The sequence below is a fragment of the Drosophila subpulchrella genome, chromosome 3L (genome assembly GCF_014743375.2).
Source record: "Drosophila subpulchrella strain 33 F10 #4 breed RU33 chromosome 3L, RU_Dsub_v1.1 Primary Assembly, whole genome shotgun sequence".
Taxonomy (NCBI): Eukaryota; Metazoa; Arthropoda; class Insecta; order Diptera; family Drosophilidae; genus Drosophila; species Drosophila subpulchrella.
The window spans coordinates 19727232-19755069 of record NC_050612.1 but is presented as its reverse complement, the minus strand read 5'-3'; the positions used below and the strand labels follow the sequence as shown (position 1 = coordinate 19755069).

The window sequence follows — 27838 nt, the reverse complement described above, 5'->3', positions numbered from 1 at the left end:
CTCTTTCGGACATAAATTAGATTAACTGAAGGCTATTTTTGATTTTGTCATCGTCAAACTGAGTTATATGTCAATGGATCTATTTTTGGAAAAACAAAATTTGTTTTTAAAAATGTACATAGAAGGTAATAAATTGTCTGCTGCTCCTGAACTTTTTAATACAAATTTTCTTTGTAGAATAAGATCAGTTTCTTTATTTTTGTTCATAATTATATTGAAATTCATAGTACGTTTCCTTATTATGAAATAAAAATCTGTGTTAACGGAACACTCCTGAAAGTATGCTACAAAAATAGTTCAAGTTTGTGAAAAGTGTGGACTTAAGATATATTTATAAGTAAAGAAACTATTTTTAAAAAACTAAAGACTTAACACAATTTTAGACTACGTGTGTTCTATTTTTAGCTCTATAACTTTCGGACCCACCCACGCAACCCTGGCCGCAAACCTTTTGCATGCCGCTCTCTCACTGCGCACTCACTGCACTCTCTCTGCACTTTCTCTCCCATCGCTCTCCCATTCACCGTTACCGGCGCTTTTTGCTCAGCAATAAACAAAAATTGTTGTGCTGCGTTAACCCAGAATTCCGAGGAATTTCCACCCCCTTGCCGCCGCCCGTTGATAAACAAATCAAAGGTGACCACCCCCTAAAAAAGCAACCCAAAAATAGCAACAAACACGCAGGTAAACAAGCTCAAGGAAGAGTCAAGGAATCAAGGAGCTGAGGAATGGCAAGCAAAAAAAAAAGGAAAACTAGAAGGAAGAGAGGAGAGAGGAGAGAATGAAAACTGGCGAAATGAAACCGAAAACTGAAACTGCGCTGCTGCTGCGCTGCTGCTGCGCTGCCGGCGTCGCTGCTTTTGGCCTGTGCTCATTTCGCATTTGATTTCACTCGTGAAATGTGCGTTGTGCGGTGATGACGCTAACGGTTAGTGTTTCGCTATCAAGCCCACACACCCCCGCCTAACTCTATTAGAAAACAAATAAAAAAAAATTATTATAATAATCACAGCACGCCTGGCGAATTGATATTGATTGCGCGCTTTTCCTCAATTGGCAAACAATTGAATAACAAACAAGTAAAAAAAAAGTCGCCCTCCATTAATGGAGGCCCATCTTCCCCTGTGTTTGTTGTTTGTTGTTTATTGTTGTGAGAGGAGAGGGAGAGAGGAGGAGAGCGAAGAGAGAGGGCACATAAAGCAAGGCAATTGACAGCACGTTACGTATACGCCTCTTACGCCCCGCATTTTGCATTTGTTTGCCCAGTTTTGCTGTGTGCTCGAGTGTGTGTAAAATTATTAACAAACAATTAAATGACAAAGAAAAAACATTGCCAAACAATACGTTGGATGACCTTAAAAGCTATCGGGCATTAAATGAAAACTAGAAAGTGAACATAAACAGTGGCAAAATATAAAAAAGCAAACAAATTTATAAACAAAATATTTTTCAAGGGAAAATGATTAAGTTATTCACTAAACAAAATCCTTACCAAAAGTGAATTTTTTATTTTTTTTAGTGACTCAGTGTACATATATTTAGCAAAATGTTCTAAGAGGCGAATATCAAAATAAATAAAAAATTATAAATAAATTATAAAGAAGACCATAAATCTGCAAAATATACAGAAAGTGCTTTAACACGAACCATTTATTTATATAGAGTTTAAGGTCAGCAGAAAAGCCGTGAAAAATCAAATAAATAAAAAAGACCAGAGCAAACTGAAAAGCTGGCAAAAAATGAAAACGAAATGCCATGCTTTATAAACATAAACAGACAAAAAGAAGAGCAGGGAAACATATAGGGGGTGTTTTTGGGGTTTTACAAGGCCTACAAAAGGAGTTTGAAGTGAGCAAGAAATCAATATTAAATTAAATAACAAAGGGAAAGTCAACAGTTTGCTGTAAGTATAGGTAAAAGACATCACTATTTAAAATTTAAAAGAATTCTTTGAAAAATGTATCTGCATTCATATTAGAAAATCAAAAGACATTCCAAACAATGCCATGAAAACAAAAGAGAAATTGTAAATTAAAAGCAAAGAGTTGGCAGGCAGACAAGACGAAGAGCCAAGTAATTTATGTGGGTTTGTTTTCCCCACAAACTCCACAAAACACCTCGAGTTGCACTGCCGAGAATGGAGTTTCAAGTGAGCAGAAAATCAATAAACGACTTCCCTTCACTCGCTTCCTGACTTGCAGCCGAAAAATGTAGAGACCCCAAAAGCACACCCCCAACAAACAAAATACAAAGAGCTGAAAAAGCTGAACAAAAGCGGAAGCGAATCAATTGTTTGGTCTGAAATTTTAACCCGACTGCAGTGACACAATTTTTGGTCGAAAGCCACTCGACCATAAAGCAAATACTGTCATCCGCCCAGCTCACTCAATATATTTTTGGTTTCCACTCTTGCTTTTCTTTCGGTTTCTGTTCTTTCGCTTTTTTTTTTTTTTTGGCTTTTTGGTTAAGAACATTTAGCACAGCAAACTAAATTTAGCCAGCACGACGTCGACAACGATGAGAACTTACAAAATCTGTCGCCAAATGCAGGCAAACTTTGCGGACGCGTAGCGGCAAACGGAAATGTCCCACGACTATCAATAGCAGACACGCGCCGTCTATCCAAAATCAATTCCGAATCAAACCAATATAACACCAATACAATCCAATACAGCCCCATAGAACACAGAAGACAGGAAGCGAGCGCCACAGAGGAGAATCCGCATCAGTTCCTATGTTCCAGATAGAGCCGAGTTTAAATGAAATTGAGCAAGAGCCTGGCAAACTGTCGCGCCATCCGGCGCTATTTGCTCATCTTCACGGCCGTCTCCCTGCTGCTCCTGCCCCTCTCGCTGGTCTACCTGGTGTGGAACGAGCAGCTGCAGAAGATCCGAGGATTCGAGGTGAGTGGAGGTGCCCCCAGTGGGCGGCAATGGGTGGTGCTCCAGGTGACTAGGTAGCATGCCCGGTAGTAGTCCCCTCCCTTGAGCCCTTTGAGTGCCGGGCAAACATCTGCTGAACAATCGCTTATACAAGTGCACTGGGAGAAAATGGGTGGGTAATCCGATCATCCGGCCATCCATCATGTAATGCTTTAACGACCCATAAACTTAAAGTAATAATTAAAGTAAACATAAAGTAATGATTAAACATTTCATTTTATTAGAGAGATATTAAATGGTTTAATAGAATCAAAAGAAAGATATGTTTCAGTAGAAATCACTAAACACATAATTTAGGTCCAAAGCAATCCCTAGTATTTTAACATCATCTGTAAAACTGCTTAAAAGTATGCAACAAATTATTTACAACTGGAAAAATTACATTTTTATTTGTACAGCATACTTTTATACACACTTTTAAGTAATTTATAAAAAAAGGTACTATATGTGAAAAATGTAAATTAATGCATAAACTTTTGCAGATAATACTTTTTTTAATATCAAAATTTGCAATAATTTCCATAGATTTTAAATCTTAGGAAGTATTATACCTAACCATGATATTGAGCTAGTAAATAAATTGCAATTTCTTGATAATATGATAAGTATGTTAAAAACTATTACTATTTTATGGAGTTCAATACCTATATTTTTAAAAATCCCTAAATGTTTTAAATAAGAATTTTTTGATGCAATGGCTTACCCATGGTTTATGCTTCTATGTACAGCTCAATTCAATTAACACATAGTTTAATAATACTTTATTATTTTATAAATTAAAATTGTTTAAAAATCTTTATATTGCCAAAGCTACCCTAGATTGTCTCAGTGCACTTGGCTGTAGATACACTCGCTTGTAGTTGCCGCCCAACCGCCTGCCCCGCCCACCCCTCATCGCCTGACAACAAACAAATTGCAGGCCATCGATTGCCCGACTCTGTTTCGGTTTCAGGCCATCGGAGGGGGCAGCTAAAAAGCCAAACCCCACTAACCAGAAACGAACAAAAAAGCAATTAAAATGAATTACCATAAAATGCCAGGCGAATCAACAAACTAATCAGCTGGCAATCTGAATAATCTTTTTAATTCTATAAACAAATTGTGTGAAGGGCATTTGGAAAGAGCCGAGAATAAAATCTTACACGCAAATTAGCGGCTATCGCCCATAAATACACGATGAATAGCTGCGATCGGGGCACTCATCTTGTTGTTATTTATTTGTTTATACAAGTTCTTCAGAGATTTTAGCATATTTCTCAGTTTCGCCTCTCACACTTGGGTATTGCACGTTTATCGCCTCAATTCTCACCGGGGAATCGGGGAACTGAACCCGGGACTGCACTATTCGAACTGGCTTGCTGGGTATTATGTGTACGCTTGATTGGGTGCAAATTAATTCGAAATTAGCGGCGGGCTTTTGCCGGCTTTATCGCCTATTTGTGCTTGAAATTGAGCAAATGCCACCTAAAGACGGAATATTTCAGAGTCACACCAATTGCACAAAAACACATACACGCCGACATGCGGACGTACGGAAAGCGTTCTTGGCTTATAATCACATAAGCTGGTAGAACGCCCCCGGCCACGCCCCTTTTGGCCCGGACAACCCTTTGGGCCCGGCCTAATCCGATTACACAACTAGAAAAATTACAAACGTCGTGCTTTTGAGTTGAGATTGGTATATCGAGTGCCTAATTACATAATCTAATTGGCATATTAAGATGGTCTTACACATGAATGAAATATTGATCTTATAGACAGGTATTATTATTAAAAATATTTTTTTTAACTCAAATTTTTAGACAAGGCTTAACATTTTTTATGAGTATATAATATACGTTTTAATAATCAGCTTAAATAATTATTTTAGGTCTATTTTTTTATTTAAAGGAAGACATAGAATCGTAGGAACATCTAGGGTTCTTAATAAATTTATAAATAAGCCTCAAAGTATGCAGTTAAACAAAGAATGTCGGTATGATTTTATTGGAGTCTAAACCAAAAATATATTGTTGCATACTTTTAGACACCTAAGTAAGTAGTTTTAGAACCCTTTTGATTAAAGTTTTGCCCAAAAATTATAGTTGAGAAGTACCATATTTTCAAGTGTTGACTGCTGGCAAAGCGTTGTTGCGTGGTCGCCAGAGACTCTTGGGCGCCCGTCCATCGGCCTTGGCCAAATGGCTTGCGAAAAAGGAAAACTTTCGCACAAATTACACTTAATTGCGTGTGGCATCATGAAAAAGTCATCAACGGGGGGCCGGAGAATATCGATTCACTGGTGGCTGGCACCCCAATCAATATGCGCTTGCCCACTGCTAATTTGCATAACATTACCCAAATGACACATGCTTATTCAGAGCCAAAAAAAAAACAAAAAGAATAAAATAAAGGCACATTAAGACACGCATACGCCGTGTTGTGTTCCAGTTAAACCGTTGTATTTTTTGTTTGTTTCGGCCGGCACACACGCATAATTAAGCACATGCGAATCACAAACACCCTCGGATACCCACACACGTGTAGCGACGTCGCTTGTGAATTTGGTTCACCCTAATAGAGCCTAAAACCCCACAATTGCAAACCATCCCACACAGTTCACGTCATGCTCGTAGCGCCACTTTAAATGGCAATGGCTTGTGGGTACATTCTAATATGAGAATAGTCAACGCTCTGTATTTCTAAGTGCAAAATATAATACATTGTAAAATTAGTAGAACCAAGAAATTATTAAAATATTCAAGTAATAAATTCTCCTGAGGCACAATAGATCTACATTTTTTTTATCGATGATACAATATGTTGTAAACGAGCTCCAATGATTATAGTCATTATAATAACTATTATAGTGTATCTAAAACAACTGATATAATACATTATAACTGCTTGAGTTGCTTATATTAAATCAAGGTTTCTTTTATAATTTCATTGGGATTTTAAAATGTGGAGAGACAAAATTAAGGAGAAAGTACCTTATTCAATATGGTTATAAATTTAAATTCCCATCTCATAAAAATACTTTTCTTTAATAGTCTCTTATGAAAACGCAAAGTAAATTCCTTACCTTCTAAAGAAACAATTCAAACACCATGCAAATGGCACGAAACAATTAAGCTAAAAGCATCGAAAATGTTTAGACAAGTCATTTCCCGATGAGGGCCCAAACATTAGCAGAAGTATCACATTCTTTATTCAGCCCCAGTGCCCAGCGACGACCATTAATCAATCTTATCTGAACGAGGCATTCATGTACCAGTGAATTATTTGCGACCCCAACCGCCGAGTAAAAGTCCCCGCCCCTCGAAGGGTATACCATATACCCCGTATTCCATATATAGTGTGTCATGTAGGGCAGCACTGCAAAGTGGAAACGCGAGTCAAATGCAAAGTGCCTGCCACGATGACGCCAACTTATCCGCAGAGTGGCCGCAACCACTTGATTCATGTGGCCATTTTCCAGATGACAGTTGACACTGGCGTCTGGGGTTTTTAATTGGGATTCATATTGAGATTGAGGCTTGCCAGAGGAATGCGATATGTGTGGGGGCGGCGACCTTGGACCTTGACCGAATGCTTGTACATTGCGCATACGCCACGTCATCCCCGCCTGCCTCTTAACCCAAATAGCAAACCAGTCCAAGTCCTTACCCACCAAAACGCAACTGCAACTGATTTTCTAGGCCTTTAATGTGCAGCAGCAGTCGCCGCAGCAGCAGTCGCAGCAGCAGCATTCGCAGCAGCAGCAGCAAGCACCGCATCAGCAGCCGGCGCAGCAACATGGCCAGCTTCCGTATCCGGTGGTCCGGTATCCGGTGCTGCTGCTGAACAAGAACAAGAACAAGGACCTGACCGTCGTGGCAACGGGCAAGACCAAGAACAAGTGGCGCTATGTTGATAAAGTAAATATGTAACCCGCACAAACACTCTACACACACCACACACACTTCATAACACACAGCAAACACACACCACTAACCAGAACAAACACTTGAACTCACAACAGGCTCGTATAATAATTAATGATGTAAACAGAGCCAAAGGCTAAATAAAATTCAGATGGCCAAATTGATTGGCATTGGGCATTGGGCATTATTTGGGCACCCCACTCCCCATCTCTACCCATCCCCATTCCCATCGAGAAACCACCCAGCTGGCATTCACCGTGGCTCACCTTTCCGCCCGTTTGTCCTTCGCACAGGACAGCAACCAGACGCTCCTGCCCCTCATCCCCGAGTATGCCGTGCAGACGCTCACGCCGCAGGAAATGCTCCAGGTGGAGCAGCGGATGGACCAGCGCCGGGAGCGGCTGCGGGACAAGTGCTCCGCCTACGGCCTGGACGTCCTAGGTGGGTCTGCCTCCGGATTGGGCTATCCCATTATCCCATATCTCTATCCCAAATCTTACTTACAGGTCACGACTCGTGGCACACCCCGAACACGTGGGAATTTCTGGTCAACAAAAAGTATCACATTATCTGGTGGGTGTGAACTTTATTCACTTTTCATTGAATCCATTTTAGCTTGTAACTTGCTTTGGGAAAATAAAACTTGTGGGGCAAAAAATAGATATTGTTTCCTAACTAATAAACCGATTCGCTAAGATTTCTGTAATTTATTTATTAATTTTGTTTATAACAATATTAACCATAAATATATATCTTTAGTTAGACCAATAACATGGTTTCTAATAAATAGTAATTTTATATTTAATCATTTTTAACCTACTAAAAATTAATACAATGCATACGTACAAACAATTATTTTGCTTAAAATTAATAAACTACATCAGTAAGCCTAATAAAATATTATCTTAAATATAATTTCCATTTATAAATTAATATTTACATTTTATTATGATTTTTAAGCTGCCAAAATTTTAGTAAAACCTTCAAACAAAAAGGAATTATAAATCCTTTTATTTTAAGGGTAGTAATAAATAAATTTTAGTTTAATTATAATTTTAAAACATTATCATAAATATTTATCATATTTTCTACAATAATTTATTTCTTTCTGTTTAGGTGCAATGTCTTTAAGGCAGCCTCCTCGTCCTGGATGTTCAACTTCAATGTCCTGGCCGGCTACTCACCCGCTTACTTGCGCAAAACCAAAAAGATTCTCCTCAATCTGGCCAGGGAGCGCTATCCCCGGGTGACGCTCGACGAGGTGGGTGGTGTGAAAGGAGTGCTAACTCCATCCTATCCAATTACAATTCAATTTGTTTGGTTCTATTTCGGGGGCAACAGCTGCGTGAGGCGCAGAACTACTCGCTGACCTTCATCATCGCACGCGATCCCTTCGAGCGGCTGTTGAGTGCCTATCGGGACAAGATGGTGTTCGCCCTGCCCTACTCCTTCCACGACAAGTTGGGCCGCAGCATTGTGCGCAACTATCGCAAGAAGGTGAGTCTTCGGCTGTAACGCCTTGCGTATACTTGATATTATTACCCATAAAATGTCTATAAATATCAAGTATACGCCATGGATATCGGGAGAACCTACAAGTAATAGACTTTTCTATTTAAAATTAAATGTTTTGATTGATTAAATGTTTACTTTCGTTTTTAAAGGTTGGAAATAAATTGGCTATCAGCTTTCCCACTTTAATTTGAAAGTATTATTACTTAAGTATGCAGATTGAATATGCCAAAAAGCTGTTCTTTTTAATGAACCTCAGTTCTTTTTTTCTTTGAAAAATACAAATTTATCATATTGAATATAGGAATATTGAACTGAATTACTTTTGAAATAACAGGAACTAGAAAAGTGTGTTTTAAGGATATATAATATTTATGAACATTTTTTTTTTTTTACACTAAAACTATTTAATATTTTGTTGTTCCCAAAGCCCTCTCTAGCTGCCCGTGCCGCCAACACAAAGTTCCCATCATTCCCCGAATTTGTGCACTGGCTGCTCGACCAGGTGAAGCGCGGCAGCTTCATCGACATGCACTTCGTGGCGGCCACCTCCTTCTGCACACCCTGCCTCATCCGGTTCGACATGATACTGAAGTTCGAGTCGCTGGCGGAGGATCAATTATATCTAATCGAAAAGACTGGCCTGAAGCGGGTGATAGCGCCCGTGTGGCGCAACATGGGCAAGGGCCGCAAGACGCACGAGCTGCAGCAGCAGTTTTACGCGCAACTGACGCGTCAGGAAATGCTGGAGCTTTACGAGTATTACAAGTGGGTTCCCTTAGTATTATAAAGCATATTGTATATAGTGTCTGCAGTAAATGAATCCATAGAAAATAGGGAATCAAATTATTTAACTGCCTACTTTTAGACACCTCTATTGAAATACATTTGAAATATACTTTTAAAATACAATATCCCACAGATACGACTTTGAGCTGTTCGACTACGACATCCAGGAGTATCTGCAGGTGGCCCGGCCGGATGAGGCTGAAAGTCCGGCGGCGGGTACAAAGTAGTAACCCGGCCCCGGAACTCTTAGACTTTGCTAAAAAACCAATGAATCAAGTTCAACGAACTCACATATTAGCCGTCACAGTACGTAATTGCAAATGTTGATAATACTGAAGGAAAACAATAATAAACTTAACTATATTTAAACGAAACGTTGCCTCTGTCTTTCTCTTAAATCTCTGGCCTAATTTGAAATGGTACTTCTATCTACTTCTGTTCGTCTATTCAATAGAAATTTTTTAATTTATATGAACCGTTTTTCTCAGTGTTGTGCAAAAACGGATACACCCTACTCTAATAGCGAGTACAACCTCCTTACAGCCGATACACCCACCCATTTTTCCAGCCTGACCGTTCGGACTGTTTTCGGTATGTTTCCGGTGTATTTCTGGTATTTGCAAAATCAGTATTTCCCCGCTCACGCTGACGCCTGCTCTTCTTCTTCTTCGCCGCGCCACAATTTTTTTATCCGGTGGAATTTTGCAATTCTTGATTATTTTATATTTATTAAGTTCAACTGCAACGACAGCCAACCACTGACCCGCGACAAGATGTCGAGCTTTGTGCTGGACAAGGAGGCGTTCGTGCGCCGCGTGAAGCGCCTGTACACAGAGTGGAGGGTGAGTGCGTCCGCCGGTCGGCGATGCCAATCTCCGGTTTGCCTGACCCCAGGAGCCCCGCGCCAATGGCGCATTGGCAGGCGTGGTGAAATAGTCCAGCAAACCTTATCTCAGCCTCTTTGTCTTCCAAAAAGGCACCCAGCATCGGGCACGATGACGCCCTCAGCAATCTGGACTGCATCATGAGCGTGGTGGGCGTCGAGGAGGACGTGCTGTACTCCAAGTCCATGGCCCTGCAGCTGTGGCTCCTCGGCTACGAGCTGACGGACACCATCTCCGTGTTTGCCTCGGATGCCATATACTTCCTCACCAGCAAGAAGAAAATAGAGTTCCTGAAGCAGACACAAAACATCACCGAGGAGGGTTTTCCTGAAATCAAGCTGTTAGTCAGGGATCGGGTGAGTTGCTGGTCATCTCTTAGGCTATAAACCGCTCTAATCCCTCCGATCTATGCACCCAAAGACCGACAAGGACCAGGGCAACTTCGAGAAGCTCATCAAGGCGCTACAAAACTCCAAGAAGGGCAAGCGCCTGGGCGTCTTCACCAAGGACGCCTACCCCGGCGAGTTCAGCGAGGCGTGGAAAAAGTGTCTCACGGCCTCCAAGTTCGAGCATGTGGACATCAGCACAATCATAGCCTACCTGATGTGTCCCAAGGACGAGTCGGAGATCAACAACATACGCAAGGCATCGCTAGTGTCCATGGACATTTTCAACAAGTACTTGAAAGATGAGATCATGGATATTATTGATTCGGATAGGGTGAGTTCCGTCTAAAGAGTTAGTGAGTATCCTTAAGCTCATCCAAACTTCCTAATCCCCGCAGAAAGTCAAGCACAACAAGCTCTCAGATGGCTGCGAGACAGCCATTGGCGAGAAGAAGTACACCAGTGGCCTGGACCCCAGGCTCCTGGACATGGCCTATCCACCCATCATCCAGTCGGGAGGCGTCTACAGCCTGAAGTTCTCCGCCGTGGCGGACAAGAATCCCCTGCACTTCGGCGTGATCGTTTGCTCTCTGGGCGCCCGCTACAAGTCCTACTGCTCAAATATCTCGCGCACCTTCCTGGTCAATCCCACCGAGGCCATGCAGGAGAACTACACATTTCTGGTAAGTGTGCAGGAGGAAATCCTCAAGCTACTGGTGCCGGGCACCAAACTGTGCGACGTCTACGAGAAGACGCTGGAGTACGTCAAGAAGGAGAAGCCCAAGATGGTGGACAATCTGCCTAAGAGCTTCGGCTTCGCCATGGGCCTGGAGTTCCGGGAGAACTCTATTGTCATAGGACCCAAGTGCCAGGCGCTGCTGAAGAAGAACATGGTCTTCAATCTGCACGTGGGCATCTCGAATCTGACCAATCCCGATGCCACCGACAAGGAGGGCAAGAACTACGCCCTCTTCATCGGTGACACTGTCCTGGTCGGCGAACAGTCCCCGGCCAGTGTGATGACCCCGTCCAAGAAGAAGATCAAGAACGTGGGCATCTTCATCAAGGACGACAGTGACGAGGAGGATGTGGATGACAAGAAGGCCGCGAAGGAGGATCAGGGCACCGAGATTCTAGGTCGATCCAAGCGCAATGCTGTGCTGGAGTCCAAGCTGCGTAACGAGATCAACACGGAGGAGAAGCGGAAGGAGCACCAGCGCGAGCTGGCCCAGCAGCTGAACGAGCGCGCCAAGGATCGGCTGGCCAAGCAGGGCAACTCCAAGGAGGTGGAGAAGGTGCGCAAGAACACCGTCTCCTACAAGTCCATCAGCCAGATGCCGCGCGAGCCGGAGGTAAAGGAGCTTAAGCTGTATGTGGACAAGAAGTACGAGACCGTCATCATGCCCGTGTTCGGCATCCAGGTGCCGTTCCACATATCGACCATCAAGAACATCTCGCAGTCGGTGGAGGGTGAATACACGTATTTGCGAATCAACTTCTTTCATCCGGGCGCCACAATGGGTCGCAACGAGGGCGGACTCTATCCTCAGCCGGAGGCCACGTTCGTCAAGGAAGTGTGAGTAATAGAAACGTCTGCTATAACTACAACTAACAATATATTTTATCCAACAGCACCTACCGCAGCTCCAACGTCAAGGAGCACGGTGAGGTGGGTGCCCCATCTGCGAATCTGAATAACGCCTTCCGCCTGATCAAGGAGGTTCAGAAGCGCTTCAAAACCCGCGAGGCGGAGGAACGGGAGAAGGAGGACCTTGTGAAGCAGGATACGCTCATTCTGTCTCAGAACAAGGGCAATCCCAAGCTGAAGGATCTGTACATTCGGCCCAACATCGTGACCAAGCGCATGACGGGCAGCCTGGAGGCGCACACTAACGGATTCCGCTACATCTCCGTGCGCGGCGACAAGGTGGACATCCTGTACAACAACATCAAGAGCGCCTTCTTCCAACCCTGCGACGGCGAGATGATCATTCTACTGCATTTCCACCTGAAGTACGCCATCATGTTTGGCAAGAAGAAGCACGTGGATGTGCAATTCTACACGGAGGTGGGCGAGATCACCACGGATCTGGGCAAGCACCAGCACATGCACGACCGCGACGATTTGGCTGCCGAGCAGGCGGAACGAGAGCTGCGCCACAAGCTGAAGACGGCCTTCAAGAGCTTCTGCGAGAAGGTGGAAACAATGACCAAGTCGATCGTGGAGTTCGACACGCCGTTCCGTGAGTTGGGCTTCCCCGGAGCACCATTCCGCAGCACGGTGACGCTGCAGCCCACCTCGGGATCGCTGGTGAATCTCACCGAATGGCCGCCATTCGTCATTACGCTGGACGACGTAGAGCTGGTGCACTTTGAGCGCGTTCAGTTCCATCTGCGCAACTTCGACATGATCTTCGTGTTCAAGGAGTATAACAAGAAGGTGGCCATGGTGAACGCTATTCCCATGAACATGCTGGATCACGTCAAGGAATGGCTAAAGTAAGTTTATTTATTCATTTTTGAATGGGACTTGTGTTAATGTGTAATCCTTTTTACCCTTTAGCTCCTGCGACATTCGCTATTCGGAGGGTGTTCAGTCCCTGAACTGGCAAAAGATCATGAAGACCATCACAGACGATCCCGAGGGATTCTTCGACCAAGGCGGCTGGACTTTCCTGGACCCGGAGTCGGGCAGCGAGGGCGAGAACGAAACAGCCGAGTCCGAAGAGGACGAGGCCTACAACCCCACAGATGCCGAATCGGATGAGGAGTCGGACGAAGATTCCGAGTATTCAGAGGCATCGGAAGACAGCGAAGAAAGCGATGGTATAACACGTAACCAATCTCCATTCATTATTGTTTCTAACATTTTTTGGCTCGATTTTTCCAGAGGACCTTGGTTCTGATGAGGAATCCGGCAAGGACTGGTCCGATCTGGAGCGCGAGGCCGCCGAGGAGGACCGCAACCACGATTACGCCACCGACGACAAACCACGCAACGGCAAATTCGAGTCCAAGAAGCACGGCAAGAGTTCAAAGCACAGGTATGAGCACCGATCCAATCGTCCACCCTAGAAGTGTGACTATCCCAGATTTCCGCCGTTTTATCTATATCAATTACCCCATTTTACACCCAACACAGTCGCCGCGACCGCGAGGAGGCTCGATCGTCGTCGCACAGTAAAAAGCATAAGTCGAACTCCTCCTCCTCCTCTTCGCATTTAAAATCCTCCAGCTCCAAACATGGCAGCTCATCTAGGTTTGTTATCGAAAGCCCCGAACACTTAATACCCAACCATAAGGCCTAACGCAAGTGCATTCCACATAATCATTTCACACACCACAAATTCCACACTTTTTATTGATCGTTCAATGAGTTTTTCAAGTAAATTCTGGGCTAATTTAGTTTCATATTTTAAAATTGATTACTTAAAGGTTTTGGTTTCACAAGATTTTATTAGGGACAACAAAATTCCCTTTGACTTTCGGTTGTAAAAATGTATATATTTTTTTTATTTGATCTCCGATTGGTTTTGGTTTTCCAAATTTTATTTGAAGATTTTTATTTCAGCAAAATTTATTTAACAACAAACAGACATTACACTTCTGCTTGCTCAAAATTTTGTTACCACAATTCTGTTCCCTTAAAGACTTTGTCTAACTCTTTCCTTAACTCCTGTCTTTAAAGCCCATCGAAGTCGTCCAAGGATAAGTACCACAGCCGGGACAAGCATCATTCCTCCTCGTCGTCCGGACACAAGAGCAGCAGCAAGGACAAGGATCGTAAACGCTCGCGCGAGGACAGTCGCGACAATGGCCACAAGTCGAAGAAGTCGCGTCATTAGAGGGAGTTTCCTCGAACCTTCTTGAGCGACACTCGGATCGTAATCTAGCTCTCCTGTTATCATTGTCTATCTGTTAAAAGACCCGCCCACTCCGATCCCCGCCCACTCATTTTTCGCGCTTCAAAAGTTGTATTACAAATTAAATATAATACGATATACATTTATGTAATAAACTAATGTAAGAACTACATTACTACTACTTGTTCCAGCTGCCAAGGAGGTGTCGAAAGGCGTGCACCTCCACCTCCCCGCTGTCGTGTCGACGCCTCCGACGTCCTCCGCGCTGCTCTTGCTCCTGGTGAAGATTTGGATGCGCTTGCGGATGGTGCTGGCGGGGACTTCCGGCGGCGGCCACACTGCCCCGCCTCTTGTGCGCATCAAACATGTTGCGCGTCTTGTTGATCGGATAGCGCATCTTGTTCTTCAGCCAGGTGGTGAAGGCCCGCTCGTTGTCCTGCATCTTCTTCAGCTCCTGCTCGTTGCGGTTGATGGTCTGCTCCATGGAGAAGCGCTGCTTCCGCCGCAGCTGCTGATCCCGGCGCTGAAGTTGCTGGGCAGTCAGCCCGTACTCGGACATGTAGCCCGTGTACCGGGGTAACTTGCCCTGAATCGAATGCCGGTGCTCGCAGCATATCTTGTAGTTCATCCGGATGGAGGGCGATGTCGTAGAGGCAGCAGAGGATAGCGTCGGCGTGGGTTTGGAGCGACGTCGAAAGCTGAAGCTGCGCGAGGAAAAGAAGGTTTTGGATGTAGCCTTGGGACATGTGGTGCAGGATCCCTTGACGTCATCGGACTCCTCCTTCTTGTAGTAAATGCTCTGCTCGTTGAGCTCGAAGTCATTGGGAATATAACTGGCCACGATGATGGACAGGTCATCCTCCTCGTCAGCGGCGGCTTCGGCTGGAGCAGCCATAGGCGCCGGAAGTGGAACTTCAACCTCTGCTCCCGTCAACCTGTCGATGGTGGCCTGCTGCTTGGAATCTAGCGTTTTGTACAGATTCTTGTAGGCGTCCCTCAACTTCTGACGAGCCTCGTTCAAAGTGCGCTCCTCCTCCTCGCAATCGGACTCTGTTAGCAGATTGGTTAGGCTCTTCTGATCGGAGTCATCCTGGTCGAAGGTGCTCTGCCTCAGTTGGGAGGCGGGAGTGGGGGAATCCTTTGCGGGAGAATCATCATCCAGATCTGCCTCATCCACGCCGGAGAAGTCGTCTTCGTCCTCGTCCTCATCCTCTATGGGAATGGTTTCTGGGACCGCAGGCTCTTGTGGGGGAACCTCACTTATGTCCAGGATTTCCTCGCATATCTCCTCCTCCACCTCCTCTACTTCTGGTTCCTCCGCCGGGGGTGGCTCCTCTACCACCTTGGGCACTTCTGGAGCTGCTGCTGGTGGCTCCTCCTCTGCAATGGGCTTCAGCTTCAGCTGCGTCAACTGCTCCAGCAACTCATCCGGCGGACTGGGGCTCGGGTCCTTCTGCTGATCCGAGGGCTCATAATCCTCCAGATTGAGGGCGAACTTCACCTTGGTCACCTTGCCGTTGCCATTCGAAGCCTCGCCATCCGGCGCGAAGAGCTCCTTGTTGGCCTCCTTGATCCTATCCACAATGTTGTACTCGTTGACTGGCTTCAGGACTGCGGAGTAATCCATAAGTAGGGACATGTCGCTGGCGACTTACAGGGATCGACTTACAATACACCTCGCAGTCCTCGTCCGACTCCGGCTCGCGTTCGCCCATCTCTGCCAGCTGCGGGCACATCGATTGCCTTCGAGTGCCGGGATATTTTTAGAAGACCCTCCTTCTGCTTTTCGCACTGCGATTTACGACGACGACGATTCACCAGCGGGAAACTTCGCCAAAACTTTCCATTTCGTGTCGAGCAGTTTTTCCGCACCCATCCGAGACTAATGAACTTGGATGTGCACTCCAGACATTAGCGGCTCCACTCCGCTCCCCTGCGGTTATGGCCTGCCATCCTGGTTTCAATGGCGCCCGTTGCCAGGCCACTCGGATGTCCCGTGTTTGATCGATGCGCGGTGACAAATTGTCTATCTGGAAAGTCGTCGATGGGAAAGGTACCAGTTTTGGGTTGGCCATAAGGGGTTTGAGCTGAAATGTACCTTATTTGCTCAAGTATTTATTTTAGATTTAATATAAGATGGAAAATGTATAATATACAGAAGTTTATACCTAAAGGGGGTATATATATTTCAGGACATGTTTCAGGAGGTCCAAAGTAAAAAAGAATTTATCTAAAAACTGAATGAATTAAAAAAAAAATTGTCCCTATATAGAGTTAATTGTAAATTATGACCTACCTATCCACAAATATAAAAGAAGTTATGTTAAATTGATAAATGATAGTGGGACAGATAAGGTTAAGGGAGTGATGTACCTCAGAAAGATAAGGAAATTGTACAGGTACAAGCCCCCAAAATATTATACTACCCACCTCTGTCAGGGGCTGCAAAATTTGAGGAGGGGGCAAATCAACAAACATTGTTTGGCGTTTAATTTCCATGCACTTTATTCCATTTCCACACTTACTTCGCTAAGCACATTTAAAGCTTAATCATCAACGGTCGAACCGAGGCGAAACAAATCGGTTCGGATCAAAATCGAATCGAATGGAGTCGAGGCAACAATTATTTAAATACAATTCAAATAAGTCAAAGGCTACAAAAATAATCGATTCGGAGAGGCGCACAACACCAATATAATTAACCTATTAGAGCCGTCGTTAACTTCGTATATTGAGCAAGTATCAAGTATCTATCCTATTCCATTGCCGATTTGATTGTTTCAAACATTTCACTTCATCTTAACTCGTTTGCATTGCCATTAGCCGAAGGCAGCCGAATCCATTAAACCAAGAGGAATTTGGGATTGGTTAAGACATGGAGCTGGAGCTGGCCGACAGTGCGTTTCGTGACTGTAGGACAAAGGCCAAGTGCCCCCGTAATTGAAGGGTTATCAAAACATTAATAGAGCAAGGTCAGCTAGAAACGGAAATGCCATAAAGCGTAATCGCAAATGGCTCATGAACAAATAGATGAATGGGATTTAAATGGGACATCAAAAGATAATACGACTAATTCAAATTCTTTAAATATATTAAAATATCAGAAGTCATAGCTTCCGTCTGGAATAATCGTACCCCTATCCCTGTTATCTTACAGCTTTGAAACGCACTGCGGACTTGTTGGGGGTGAACTTGATAATGATTCTGATACAGTTCAATGGGCATGCCGCAAAAGAAAGATACAACTTATCGCTCATTTTTAGCTGCGTAAAGAAATGAAATCAATTCCCAAAAGGAATGCTAAAAATGTAATAAAATAAAAAGAAGAAACGATAAATCACGTTAAATTTATAAACAAATGGGGTTTTTAACCATAGCATTGTTATAGATAAGGAAAAAGTCGCCCTTAATAAAAACAAACTCAACTTTTTAAAATAATATGTTTAATTCGAATAAAAACCAACATTCAAGGGGAAAATACATACAAAAGTCACAAAGATAAATCTACAAATAAGGTTTTGTGTAAATTTTGGAAAAAAAGGAGTCCTGTATTAGCCATAAATCGTATTTATGTGTTTTAAGTAAATTTATTGTTTTTTTTTTTCGTTTTTTATGGTTTTTTTGCGTGTAATAATTATTTTTGTTTTAATACAACCATATTCAGCATTTCTTAAAAAAGAAATTATACGACATTAACTAAACGGCAGATGAGGTGTGTGTGATTGGTTTTCAGAAATGTGGATGACTGTGAGAAGTAATTTCATTAGAGGACGGGGGCAAAGGTCAGCGGAAAAGAGACGCGTCATCACTATATAGCTATAAAAGAACGTATTGCAATATCGGCGCATCGTCTTACATCACTAGTAGCTTGGTATTATCATGGTTGCTCGAAAAGATTCCCGCTGCTTTCGATTAGGTTTAAAGTTTAAACAGAATCATAATTCGACGTTGACTAAAGTCTAGATCTAGTTCTTTAAGGCGCATCCCTGGACAGACGCTCACTAATCATATACATAGATTCGTGGGTGTACGGTTAATCTTTTTTTTTTGTTTTTGAGTGTTGGTTTTGAAAATCGTAAAACATTTTCGTACGCTTGCCAGCGTTTTTGGTGCAATTAAATTTCAATAAATTACAATTACAATTATATATAGTATACATTATAACTCTAGCGCTTCCTCAACATGTTAGCATCATATACAAAGTCTTTCGTTTGTTTTTCTCTTTTGTTTAAATAAATTTCGAGTGTACGTATGAATGTTTTGCACTTCTTTTGGGGTTGGATCGGGGTATACAAAACACTTTACCGAGTACATAATAGAAAATATTGTAAAATATATAATCTATATATATTGCTAGATTTCAATTCGGGTTTTAAGGGGACGGGGTTCTTTGTCTAAACGAAATTTTTGCCGCTAAACACAAAAAGGACGTTACACAAACCGAGTTTTGGGTTAATTACGATTAGGAAATAGAAAATAAATTGTTTATACAAGTATAAACAAACACACAGATTTATATTTATAGATGGGGAGGGAGTCTCCGGTCGCCCATCACTATCCTGCTCTATCCTGTCCTTGGATCAACCAGTTGAACTGCCCAGGTGTCCAGATGCTTATGTGAACAGCGGCAGGTGGTAGAAGTCGAACCCTCGATATCCCTTGGCTGCCAGCCAGATGTAGACGACGTGGTAGGCCCCGGGTATGAAGCAGATCAGTCCGGCCACGAAGAACACGACTCCCTGCGACGTGTTCTGCGGATCGGCAATGGCGAAGGTGCCCATCACAAAGAGGCCCGTGCCCACGACCAGCAGTGTGAAGGCGGCCAGCACGGTGCGCCAGTTCTCGCGCACTTTGGGATGCCGCCAGCAGTATGTGTTGGTCTCCTCCGTGGGCAGGTTGCCGTACTCCTGGATGAGCGAATCGCTGTCCCGGGAGGTTGTGTCCTCGGCGTACTTGTTGTAGCCCCTGGGGAGAGGGAAGAGATGTGCAGGCAATTGAAAGGAAGAGCGTTTAATAGCCTTGGGGGCTGTATAATTAAAGCCGGTTTTCAGCACCGATGGCTTGACCCACTTATTTCAAAAGGGTTTCTGCAGAAACTGCTTTTGATTTTCATGGTTTAAGTCTTTTGTAAGATAAATTGTAAGTTAATAGCTAGTAAACTGGATCTGAAGGTAGTAAAGAGAAATATAGTCCATCTCCCCAAAGTGAAATAAGATAAATTGATGATTAATCATAATTGTTCCATACTAAAAATAATCAATTTAAACAGCTAATGGAAAAATATTTTACAAACATTTAAAAACAATGGAAATGAATCACCAACCCGTCAAATTCTGAAAACAAATAATAAAAAAAACTATGCATAAGCTTCTGGTAATGATGCACTATAACCCAAGCTTAATAACAAAATGATCACATGATATTTAAATACCCAAAAAATCCTATTAATGGTAATCTGAGATTGTACAATGTTTTCTGGCGCCTTAAGAGATGATCTTTCGTTAGTGTAGTGAATACCCTAATTATTTGGCTTCTTCCAAAACAGGTTTGCGGTTTATCGCGATATTATGATGATTTTGCTAGATTTAGCCATATCTAGCCGAGCTAAAGGTCTAAATGCCCGAGAAATAATTGACTTGTGGCCAAGCTTTGTTAAATATTGGACTTTAGGACCCTTATCAACCATTTAGAGGGGTTATCGCGGGGTTGGATTGCCGCCAAAAGCGAGACGCAATCAATTTTGCGTTTACCACTCGGTTATATTGGCAAGAGAAGCCCGACAAGTGCAAACGGTTGGCTTGCTGGGCTCGCTAACTGGTTCCAGCTGACCGCAGCCGAAGGCCACCTCCTCCTCCGCCTTCGTCGCCACTTGATCCCCTCGAGAAGCAAGCGAGAAACCCTTATGACGAAATTTATGCGCAATGATTTTTACAATTGAATGCCAAATTAGGCTGGACGTCTGCATTTATAATCCCCATAATTACAAGTAGTTTCTGTGGTTGCGACACGCCATGCATGGCTAATGGAATGGCTATGCGAGATGGTATAGGGGCTATAGACGGCATAGGCTAAGGTATCCATCACGCACGCGCCGCTTGGCCAACTGATTCGGGTGCTTCCGGCGGGAATAAGGAAGTCGGCACTACCACATCATAGAACACCAGATGCACAGCTGTATGCGGTGTGTATTATAAACACAAAGGCACAATAACAATAACCGGAATCACAGTACTCCTTGTTTGGCACAAAGCTGGGCAAATGGTGCCAATAATCGGTGGTGTGCCCACGCAGGCAGATCAAAGACCTGTTTCCAGCAGATCTCTGCCCACTCACTTGGGATCCTGAATCCGTATGGAGACGTCTTCGGTGGAGCGACCTTGCTTGCCGCCCCTCATGGGCGTGGATATCACGGTGGACCCATAGACGCGTATCGCCTCGTCGGTCTCCTCCTCGAAGGCGTCGTGTATGGAGAAGCCCCTGGCCCCGTTGTTGTACATCTTGTCTGGATTGGGCTTGGATTCTCTGTGTTCTGGTTCCCCTTCCCTGCTTTTCCTGCTGTCCGTTGTTTAATAATAAACGAGACTGCGATCGAGATTCAGATTCGGATACGGGCTGCCAACGTTGGCTCCCAAATACGGCCGAGATCGGGGTAAATGCGGCTCCGACTTAGTGCTGCCCCGCCTGCATGGTCGCGCACTTCGAATTCGCACTGTTTTGCACTAGTTTCCGCTGCCCGTTTCCGTTGCAAAAGTGTTTTTCTTTTCAGTGTTCAAGTGTTTTTTTTTTGACAAAAGACAAATTTCTCAGATTCAAAGTGTGACCGTTCAGCGGGGGTGGCTGAATACCTTGCGGGGGTGGCTCGCAGGCCGCTTGCAGTAAGTTGCCAATCGATAAATATAGTAACTAGTTTTGGTAAATAAAGCAAAGTTTTGTAAGCTAACTAGAAAATAATAATTTGGCGCTCATTTTAAAACGTTCGATTCTTGATACATCAATTTATACTAAACAAGTTAAATATAAAATATGTATCTCCACTAAATCTAAATATAATTTTAACATATTTTAGGTTTTATGTTGGAAGATACTGAAAATGAACATAAGTAATAACGGTTTTCACTCCCAGATTTATTCGAACCAGCACTCGTCTTTCAAAAGTAATTTAGAAAAAATTTGAGTTTAGTGCCAAACCAAGCGAAAGCGTCTCCTATTCAGTAAAAATATCGATACCTTCCAGAAATCGAATACTTTTACTCCCTCGCTGTAAATACCGCAAAATACCAAACCTCCAAAAAGACAGGCACACCTGAGCGCACCTCGAAAATATTTTGATGAAATTCTGACCCTTTTCCGAAAATTGTGAAATACAGAGTACTCCAAGATGTCGCGGCACAGGATAGTGCGCACCATGGACTACAACGACGAGTACGACGGGTACGACGACATCTACGGGCACTCGGTGGAGGACGACCACCTCAGCATCTCGCCCACGGATGCCCAGCAGTGGCTCTACGACCGAGCCCGTGGCCAGCAGAGCATTTCGGCGTTCATCAGCAAGAACAAGGACATCCAGGAGGAGGAGGACGACGAGGACGAGGAGGCCGCCTTCGAAAAGGCCCGCCGCGACTCTGAGAGCTTCCAGATGCCGCAACTGGACGAGATCGAGCAGGCCAAGCTGAGCTCCTGCGTGGACGAGGTGCGCAGCGTGGTGGGCGACGCCGTGTCCGAGCGCCGCATCGTGGAGACCTCCATGAAGTTCGACTACGACATGCAAAAGATTCTGGACGAGATCTTAAACGAAGAGACTGCCAAGAAGTCGTCTGCCAAGCCCGCTGCGAGTCGGATCAAGGTGCCCGCTGCTCCCGCTCCAGTGCTGCCCAAATCGACCAGCAAAACGGCGCCCACGCCGCCGTCGAAAATCAGCCTTAAGGAGCCGCGCCGAGGCTTCGAAATACCCTCGCCCAAGGTGCCCTCATCGCCCTCGGTCTCGGGCAGAAACACTCCCGTCGACATTGGCGGCGACGACATCTCTCGCAGCTCGGCGACCCTCTTCAAGGTCTCAAAGGAGCAGGCCCTGCGCAATGCTCGCCAGCTGTACGAGAAGGAGCGGGCCGACCAGAAGAGCCACATCCACATGATCGTCATTGGCCATGTGGACGCCGGGAAGAGCACACTGATGGGACATCTACTCTACGACACCGGCAACGTCTCGCAGCGCGTGATGCACAAGCACGAACAGGAGTCCAAGAAGATGGGCAAGCAGAGCTTCATGTACGCCTGGGTGCTGGACGAGACGGGCGAGGAGCGCGCCCGCGGCATCACTATGGACGTGGGTCAGTCGCGCATCGAGACCAAGACAAAGATTGTCACACTGCTGGATGCTCCGGGGCACAAGGACTTTATTCCGAACATGATATCCGGTGCCACGCAGGCGGATGTGGCTCTCCTGGTTGTGGATGCCACCAGAGGGGAGTTTGAATCCGGCTTCGAGCTCGGCGGACAGACCAGGGAACATGCCATCCTTGTGCGCTCCCTTGGCGTTAACCAGCTGGGCGTGATCATTAACAAACTGGACACCGTAGGCTGGTCGCAGGAGCGCTTCACGGAGATTGTGACCAAGCTAAAGTCGTTCCTCAAGCAGGCGGGCTTCAAGGACTCAGATGTGAGTTTCACGCCCTGCTCCGGACTGACAGGCGAGAATCTCACCAAGAAGGCCCAGGAATCTGCTCTGACCAGCTGGTACAGTGGTCCGCACCTGCTTGACGTCATAGAGAAATTTAAGATCCCCGAAAGAGCCATCGACAGACCGCTGCGCATGTCTGTTTCGGATATTTACAAGGGCACTGGCTCGGGATTCTGCATTTCTGGTCGAGTGGAAACCGGAGTGCTGTGCCTGAATGACAAGGTACTGGTGGGCGCCAGCCGGGAGCAGGCGCAGGTCAAGTCGCTGGCCATGAACGACTTCCCACAGACTAGTGTTTTCGCCGGCGATCAGGTCTCCGTCACCCTGCCCGCCCTGGACATTAACAACGTCACCGTGGGCTGCATCATCTGCGATCCACAGACGCCCATTCCCGTGACCACCCGATTCCAGGCCCGCATCATCGTGTTCAACGTCAAGGTGCCCATTACCATGGGATTCCCCGTGCTGCTGCACCACCAATCCCTTATAGAGCCCGCCGTGGTCAGCAAGCTGACCGCCTCGATCCACAAGAGCACCGGCGAGGTGGTCAAGAAGAAGCCACGCTGCCTGGGCAACAACTCGTGTGCCCTTGTGGAGTTGGAGACCAGCAGACCCATCTGCATCGAGCGGTATGCTGACTTCAAGGAGCTGGGACGTGTGATGCTTCGCGTGGCGGGCGTCACCATTGCCGCTGGGATGGTCACCAAGATACGCTAGGGCAACGACCGTGCTGAATTTTGTACGAAATTTTAGTTAGATATTACCTTATGTTGTTTTGCTAAATATACATAGTTTATGTGAATTGATTAAATCGAAAAAGACGTTGAAGCAGTGGAATTGACACGAAAGATTATAGTTCTTTATTTTAGGGGTACCTTGAACGGGGAATATAAAATGTATCTGACTGTATTTAGTTTTCTCGCAATCTTTAATTTAGTTTCTGGAATTTTTTTATTATATAATATTTATCATCAAATGATTCACATTAAACAAACATCATATTAAATATGTACATATTTAAAACAAACACTTCATGGAAATCTAAATTATTTTGTGGATTTTATATGAATTAAGCAATGCAACAACAACGATAAGAAATATTTTCTTTTATTATGTTAAGAACTGTTTTGAAAAATAGGATTCCGATGATTCATATATACACATATCTCTTAAAATGGAATTTTAGTATTTCGGCATTCTTACTAAAAATTTGTATACGAATCATACTGTTGATTCATTCAGTTCTCACTTTTTAAATGTTTTATACAGTACTCTATAGACTAAAGCCTAGTGTTCACTTCATTAATATCATACGGTAATATTTCTAAAACTAAAAATTGTGTATTATAATATAAATGACTTTTTTTCCTAAAAAATAAAAATATTAGTTAAAAATTGAGTTTTGTAATTGCTAAATTTTGTAATTTACTGTATCGAATGCTTACTGTATTTATAGTTTTACTCCCTGGTTCATATGGCTGTTCAATATTCCTATTATTTCTAGAATACTTTAAAAACGCAAGGCATACGTATTAATTTAACAATAATGTAAAATTTTTAAATCCGAATTTAATTTATCTAATAATAGTCATTTTTAAATCCCCACCCCTATGCTATCGCTAATCATCGATAACAACCATCGCCCTAACGTTATCGATGCTTTGCCAGCCGCAGTGAGTGAGTGATGTTCGCTGTTCGAAAAAATAAAGAAATAGAAAAATAAAGGCGTTTCAAATAAAAAGTGCAGCGATTCGCGAGCGGCGACAGGTGAAGTGGTCCCAAGGAAAACGCATTTAGCGGCAGCGAGTGGAAAACACAGGTAAAACTCCGCCCAGAGTTGCCCTGCCGCCCGACATGCGGGTGCATTTGCGTGGTCAAGTGTTGCATTCGGCCGTATCTGATGTACATACATACACTCCGCGTCCGCACAAAGTGTGTGTGTGATACAAAAGTGCATTTTAATTGAGAACGCAGTGAAATGAAAGGGAATTTGCCGTTTAAGGCGTTGCAGTGAAGCGCTGCGTTCGCCGCGACGGCCTGGCAACCCTGCAAATGAATCATAAGAGCGAGAACTAGAGAGAGTTGCGAAGAAGAAAAGAGGGAGTGCAGTCAGTTCTCAGCATACCAAAAAAAGAAGCAAAAACCAAAAACCCTCGCAGCGAATTTAGAGTTAATAAGTGTCTAAAGAACCGCCTTTCTTTTCTACCCCCCATACAGTGCGCCCTCGGTAGCAGTGACGGCGGTCCCGAACGTACAGAGAAACCAGGAGATTTCCGCTCAAAAAAGCAACAATTGAACGCACGCAACTCGGCGGAAGGAGCGAGCGAGAGAGGGAGAGGCACAAACACCAGCACACACTCACACTCCCACACACAGACACACACTCACGTACACGGCACAAAGGTTATCAACAGCAAAAGCAACAACAACAAACAACTTACTTTAAATATAAAAGCATATATATATTAACTAAAAACTAAAAAAAAAAAACCAACTGAGAAACAAACTGCAACCGACAAGCAATCGCCGAACAACGCCTAAAAAGAAAACTAGTGATTTTCGAGGGAGAACAGAGGAAGAACCTAGAACGTATAACCCACCTACCTGGCCTACCTGCATTTCGGGTCTCTTCCCTAGAATTTAGCACAAATCGAGATTTATACATATAGAGGATATCGCAGCCAGATAGCCAGTTAGCCAGTTAGCCAGCCAAGATGCGTGAGTACAAAATCGTGGTCCTCGGAAGCGGCGGCGTGGGAAAATCAGCGCTGACGGTCCAGTTTGTCCAATGCATCTTCGTGGAGAAGTACGATCCCACCATCGAGGACAGCTACCGGAAGCAGGTGGAGGTGGACGGGCAGCAGTGCATGCTGGAGATCCTGGACACGGCGGGCACGGAGCAGTTTACCGCCATGCGTGATCTGTACATGAAGAACGGCCAGGGATTCGTGTTGGTCTACTCGATTACGGCGCAATCGACGTTCAACGATCTGCAGGACCTGCGAGAGCAGATCCTGCGGGTCAAGGACACGGACGATGTGCCCATGGTCCTTGTGGGCAACAAGTGCGACCTCGAGGAGGAGCGCGTCGTCGGCAAGGAGCTGGGCAAGAACCTGGCCACCCAGTTCAACTGCGCCTTCATGGAGACCTCAGCCAAAGCCAAAGTGAATGTGAACGATATTTTCTACGACCTGGTCCGGCAGATCAACAAGAAGTCGCCCGAGAAGAAACAGAAGAAGCCGAAAAAGTCCCTATGTGTTCTGCTATAAGACTTCCAAAAAACAAAAACCGTAAAGAGAAAAAGAAAACAGAGAGGAGGAGCAAAAAGGATATATAGAGGAGGGAGGAGCAAAAGTATAAGCGTAAAGTAAAGATTTTCAATTTTTTTCGTTCTCGTTTCGTTTTTGGATCCGAAGGCAATTGTCGAAAAATTGAAATAACCAATCTACTATATATATATACAAAGCAAAACAACAAAACTTAAACTGACAAATGTTTTTAACTGTTTCAAGTTTTTGTAATTATTACCATTTACTACTATTATGATTGTACTATTTTTCGCTGATTAACCATTAATGCATATGGGGAATTATTATATATATATCTACATATTTAAATATATTTGTCGTTCGTTTTTGAGCCGTTTTTTAAATTATGCAACAAGTGAAACATTCGTAAACTAAAACATTCGTATTTATTGATTCTTTTCGATTGTACTCTACACATCTACAACTACTTATACACGAGAGAACCCAACCAACAACAAATATATCCTAAAATAGAACCGAAAACAACATTCAAATCAAGAAAACCCAAAATCAAATTAAGCTAAACTAAATTGTACGCCTAAAAGATAACAAATTCCACGAAAGAAATGAGCAAATAAATCGAGAAGGGAAATGAATCATGAATAAGGAACATATTTTATAAAAATATTGTATGCAAATGATGTCAAAATGTTGCAAACAACCAGAAGTAATGAGCCCATTTAGAAATTAGTTTAAAACAAATTTACAAGTAATTGTTTAGCATGATCAATTGCATCCAAAATTTAATACATCCCACACACACACACATACCAGCCACATCCCACACACACACATTCACAGCCACACACTCACACACTGACACATTTCCGGCGAGCTCTCAGAGAGCGAAAAAAAGCAAGGAGGAAGCGGAAATGAGAGGGATTGCCATGGCTCACTTCCGCTTCCTGGTAAAATCAAGAACAACAACAACATCAAGCACAGAGACAGCCACAAATTCTAGTATATTTAATACTTAAGGAATGGTTAAACATAAAACTGTCGTGTCAATCCCAAAATGAAAAGAAACCTAAAAACGAAGTAATTTACAAATATTTCATAATAAACATTGCATAAACTTCGCGTACGAGTAGCAACCAATATGCCCTTAAATCAAAGTCTAAACACAGCCAACCAACATTAAAACTAAATAAAAATAAAAACCTAAGCCCAAGCGTATATATTAAATATATGATAAAGATACAAATCATTTTTGAACATAATAAGCAAAACAAACCGTTACAATAACATAATGTAATAATGAGCGTGTGAAAAATGTAATTGAAAAACCATTTTTTCGAACTTGTTACCCTACTGGCCGCGCTTTTGGGTCCTTTCTGCGCTTCTGATCTCAGAATCTTGGTAGACCCGAGTTCGCGGCGCAGTAGGTCAACAGGGTCGATCATCTTTTAATTATTAATAAATGTATTATGTTTATAAAAAATTAAAAAGGAAATGCAAAAACAAAATAAAAATTAAATAAATTCATTTTTGGAGAGTATGCTTTTTTGGTAAATAGCTGTAAAAAAAAGTGGGTTATTTTTGAAACAGCAAAAACCTTATCGACACCAC

The 27838-nt window shown here is 43.8% G+C and overlaps 6 protein-coding genes across 10 annotated transcripts; 4 read left to right on the top strand and 2 right to left on the bottom strand.

The window, feature by feature from the left end:
- The first annotated feature begins 881 nt into the window (after positions 1 to 881).
- LOC119553895 (carbohydrate sulfotransferase 11) lies at positions 882 to 9522 on the top strand. 4 transcript variants are annotated; one of them, XM_037864564.1, is made up of 9 exons: positions 882 to 928; positions 2479 to 2903; positions 6641 to 6841; positions 7141 to 7288; positions 7354 to 7420; positions 7964 to 8108; positions 8189 to 8344; positions 8790 to 9127; positions 9282 to 9522. In XM_037864564.1, exons 2-9 carry the CDS (start codon positions 2760 to 2762, stop codon positions 9373 to 9375), a joined length of 1293 nt encoding a protein of 430 aa, XP_037720492.1. In that variant the 5' UTR covers positions 882 to 928; positions 2479 to 2759; the 3' UTR covers positions 9376 to 9522. The 4 variants fall into 4 exon arrangements, with proteins under 4 accessions (XP_037720492.1, XP_037720491.1, XP_037720490.1 ...); XM_037864563.1 differs by having other exon boundaries at positions 6638 to 6841; XM_037864562.1 differs by having other exon boundaries at positions 6623 to 6841.
- A 280-nt stretch (positions 9523 to 9802) lies between these two features.
- Positions 9803 to 14456, top strand: LOC119553805 (FACT complex subunit spt16). Of its 2 annotated transcripts, XM_037864423.1 has the most exons (9): positions 9803 to 9990; positions 10125 to 10388; positions 10453 to 10752; positions 10817 to 11994; positions 12051 to 12917; positions 12982 to 13244; positions 13309 to 13462; positions 13561 to 13677; positions 14107 to 14456. In XM_037864423.1, exons 1-9 carry the CDS (start codon positions 9922 to 9924, stop codon positions 14261 to 14263), a joined length of 3369 nt encoding a protein of 1122 aa, XP_037720351.1. In that variant the 5' UTR covers positions 9803 to 9921; the 3' UTR covers positions 14264 to 14456. The 2 variants fall into 2 exon arrangements, with proteins under 2 accessions (XP_037720351.1, XP_037720352.1); XM_037864424.1 differs by lacking the exon at positions 13561 to 13677 and having other exon boundaries at positions 9804 to 9990.
- LOC119553806 (coiled-coil domain-containing protein 181) lies at positions 14379 to 16220 on the bottom strand. Its single transcript, XM_037864426.1, has 2 exons — positions 15951 to 16220; positions 14379 to 15892 (listed from the first exon to the last, which is right to left on the bottom strand). The coding sequence occupies exons 1-2, from the start codon at positions 16015 to 16017 to the stop codon at positions 14460 to 14462; spliced, it is 1500 nt and encodes a 499-aa protein (XP_037720354.1). The 5' UTR covers positions 16018 to 16220; the 3' UTR covers positions 14379 to 14459.
- A 548-nt stretch (positions 16221 to 16768) lies between these two features.
- On the bottom strand, positions 16769 to 21123 carry LOC119552908 (transmembrane protein 134). The gene is made up of 2 exons (XM_037862834.1): positions 20615 to 21123; positions 16769 to 19246 (listed from the first exon to the last, which is right to left on the bottom strand). The coding sequence occupies exons 1-2, from the start codon at positions 20776 to 20778 to the stop codon at positions 18895 to 18897; spliced, it is 516 nt and encodes a 171-aa protein (XP_037718762.1). The 5' UTR covers positions 20779 to 21123; the 3' UTR covers positions 16769 to 18894.
- A 365-nt stretch (positions 21124 to 21488) lies between these two features.
- On the top strand, positions 21489 to 23815 carry LOC119552907 (HBS1-like protein). The gene has a single exon (XM_037862833.1). It carries the CDS (start codon positions 21660 to 21662, stop codon positions 23676 to 23678), a length of 2019 nt encoding a protein of 672 aa, XP_037718761.1. The 5' UTR covers positions 21489 to 21659; the 3' UTR covers positions 23679 to 23815.
- A 794-nt stretch (positions 23816 to 24609) lies between these two features.
- Positions 24610 to 27710, top strand: LOC119552999 (ras-related protein Rap1). The gene is made up of 2 exons (XM_037863020.1): positions 24610 to 24780; positions 25179 to 27710. Exon 2 carries the CDS (start codon positions 25676 to 25678, stop codon positions 26228 to 26230), a length of 555 nt encoding a protein of 184 aa, XP_037718948.1. The 5' UTR covers positions 24610 to 24780; positions 25179 to 25675; the 3' UTR covers positions 26231 to 27710.
- The last annotated feature ends 128 nt before the right edge of the window (positions 27711 to 27838 follow it).

Coding starts and splice junctions, on each gene's coding strand:
- LOC119553895 (XM_037864562.1), top strand. CDS start 2,760: ATGAAATTGAGCAAGAGCCTGGCAAACTGTCGCGCCATCCGGCGCTAT. Junction 6,842..7,140: donor AGTGGCGCTATGTTGATAAA/GTAAATATGTAA, acceptor TCCTTCGCACAG/GACAGCAACCAGACGCTCCT. Junction 9,128..9,281: donor GAGCTTTACGAGTATTACAA/GTGGGTTCCCTT, acceptor AATATCCCACAG/ATACGACTTTGAGCTGTTCG.
- LOC119553805 (XM_037864423.1), top strand. CDS start 9,922: ATGTCGAGCTTTGTGCTGGACAAGGAGGCGTTCGTGCGCCGCGTGAAG. Junction 9,991..10,124: donor GCCTGTACACAGAGTGGAGG/GTGAGTGCGTCC, acceptor TCTTCCAAAAAG/GCACCCAGCATCGGGCACGA. Junction 12,918..12,981: donor CACGTCAAGGAATGGCTAAA/GTAAGTTTATTT, acceptor TTTACCCTTTAG/CTCCTGCGACATTCGCTATT.
- LOC119553806 (XM_037864426.1), bottom strand. CDS start 16,017: ATGTGCCCGCAGCTGGCAGAGATGGGCGAACGCGAGCCGGAGTCGGAC. Junction 15,893..15,950: donor CGAGGACTGCGAGGTGTATT/GTAAGTCGATCC, acceptor ATTACTCCGCAG/TCCTGAAGCCAGTCAACGAG.
- LOC119552908 (XM_037862834.1), bottom strand. CDS start 20,778: ATGTACAACAACGGGGCCAGGGGCTTCTCCATACACGACGCCTTCGAG. Junction 19,247..20,614: donor ATACGGATTCAGGATCCCAA/GTGAGTGGGCAG, acceptor CCCTCTCCCCAG/GGGCTACAACAAGTACGCCG.
- LOC119552907 (XM_037862833.1), top strand. CDS start 21,660: ATGTCGCGGCACAGGATAGTGCGCACCATGGACTACAACGACGAGTAC.
- LOC119552999 (XM_037863020.1), top strand. CDS start 25,676: ATGCGTGAGTACAAAATCGTGGTCCTCGGAAGCGGCGGCGTGGGAAAA.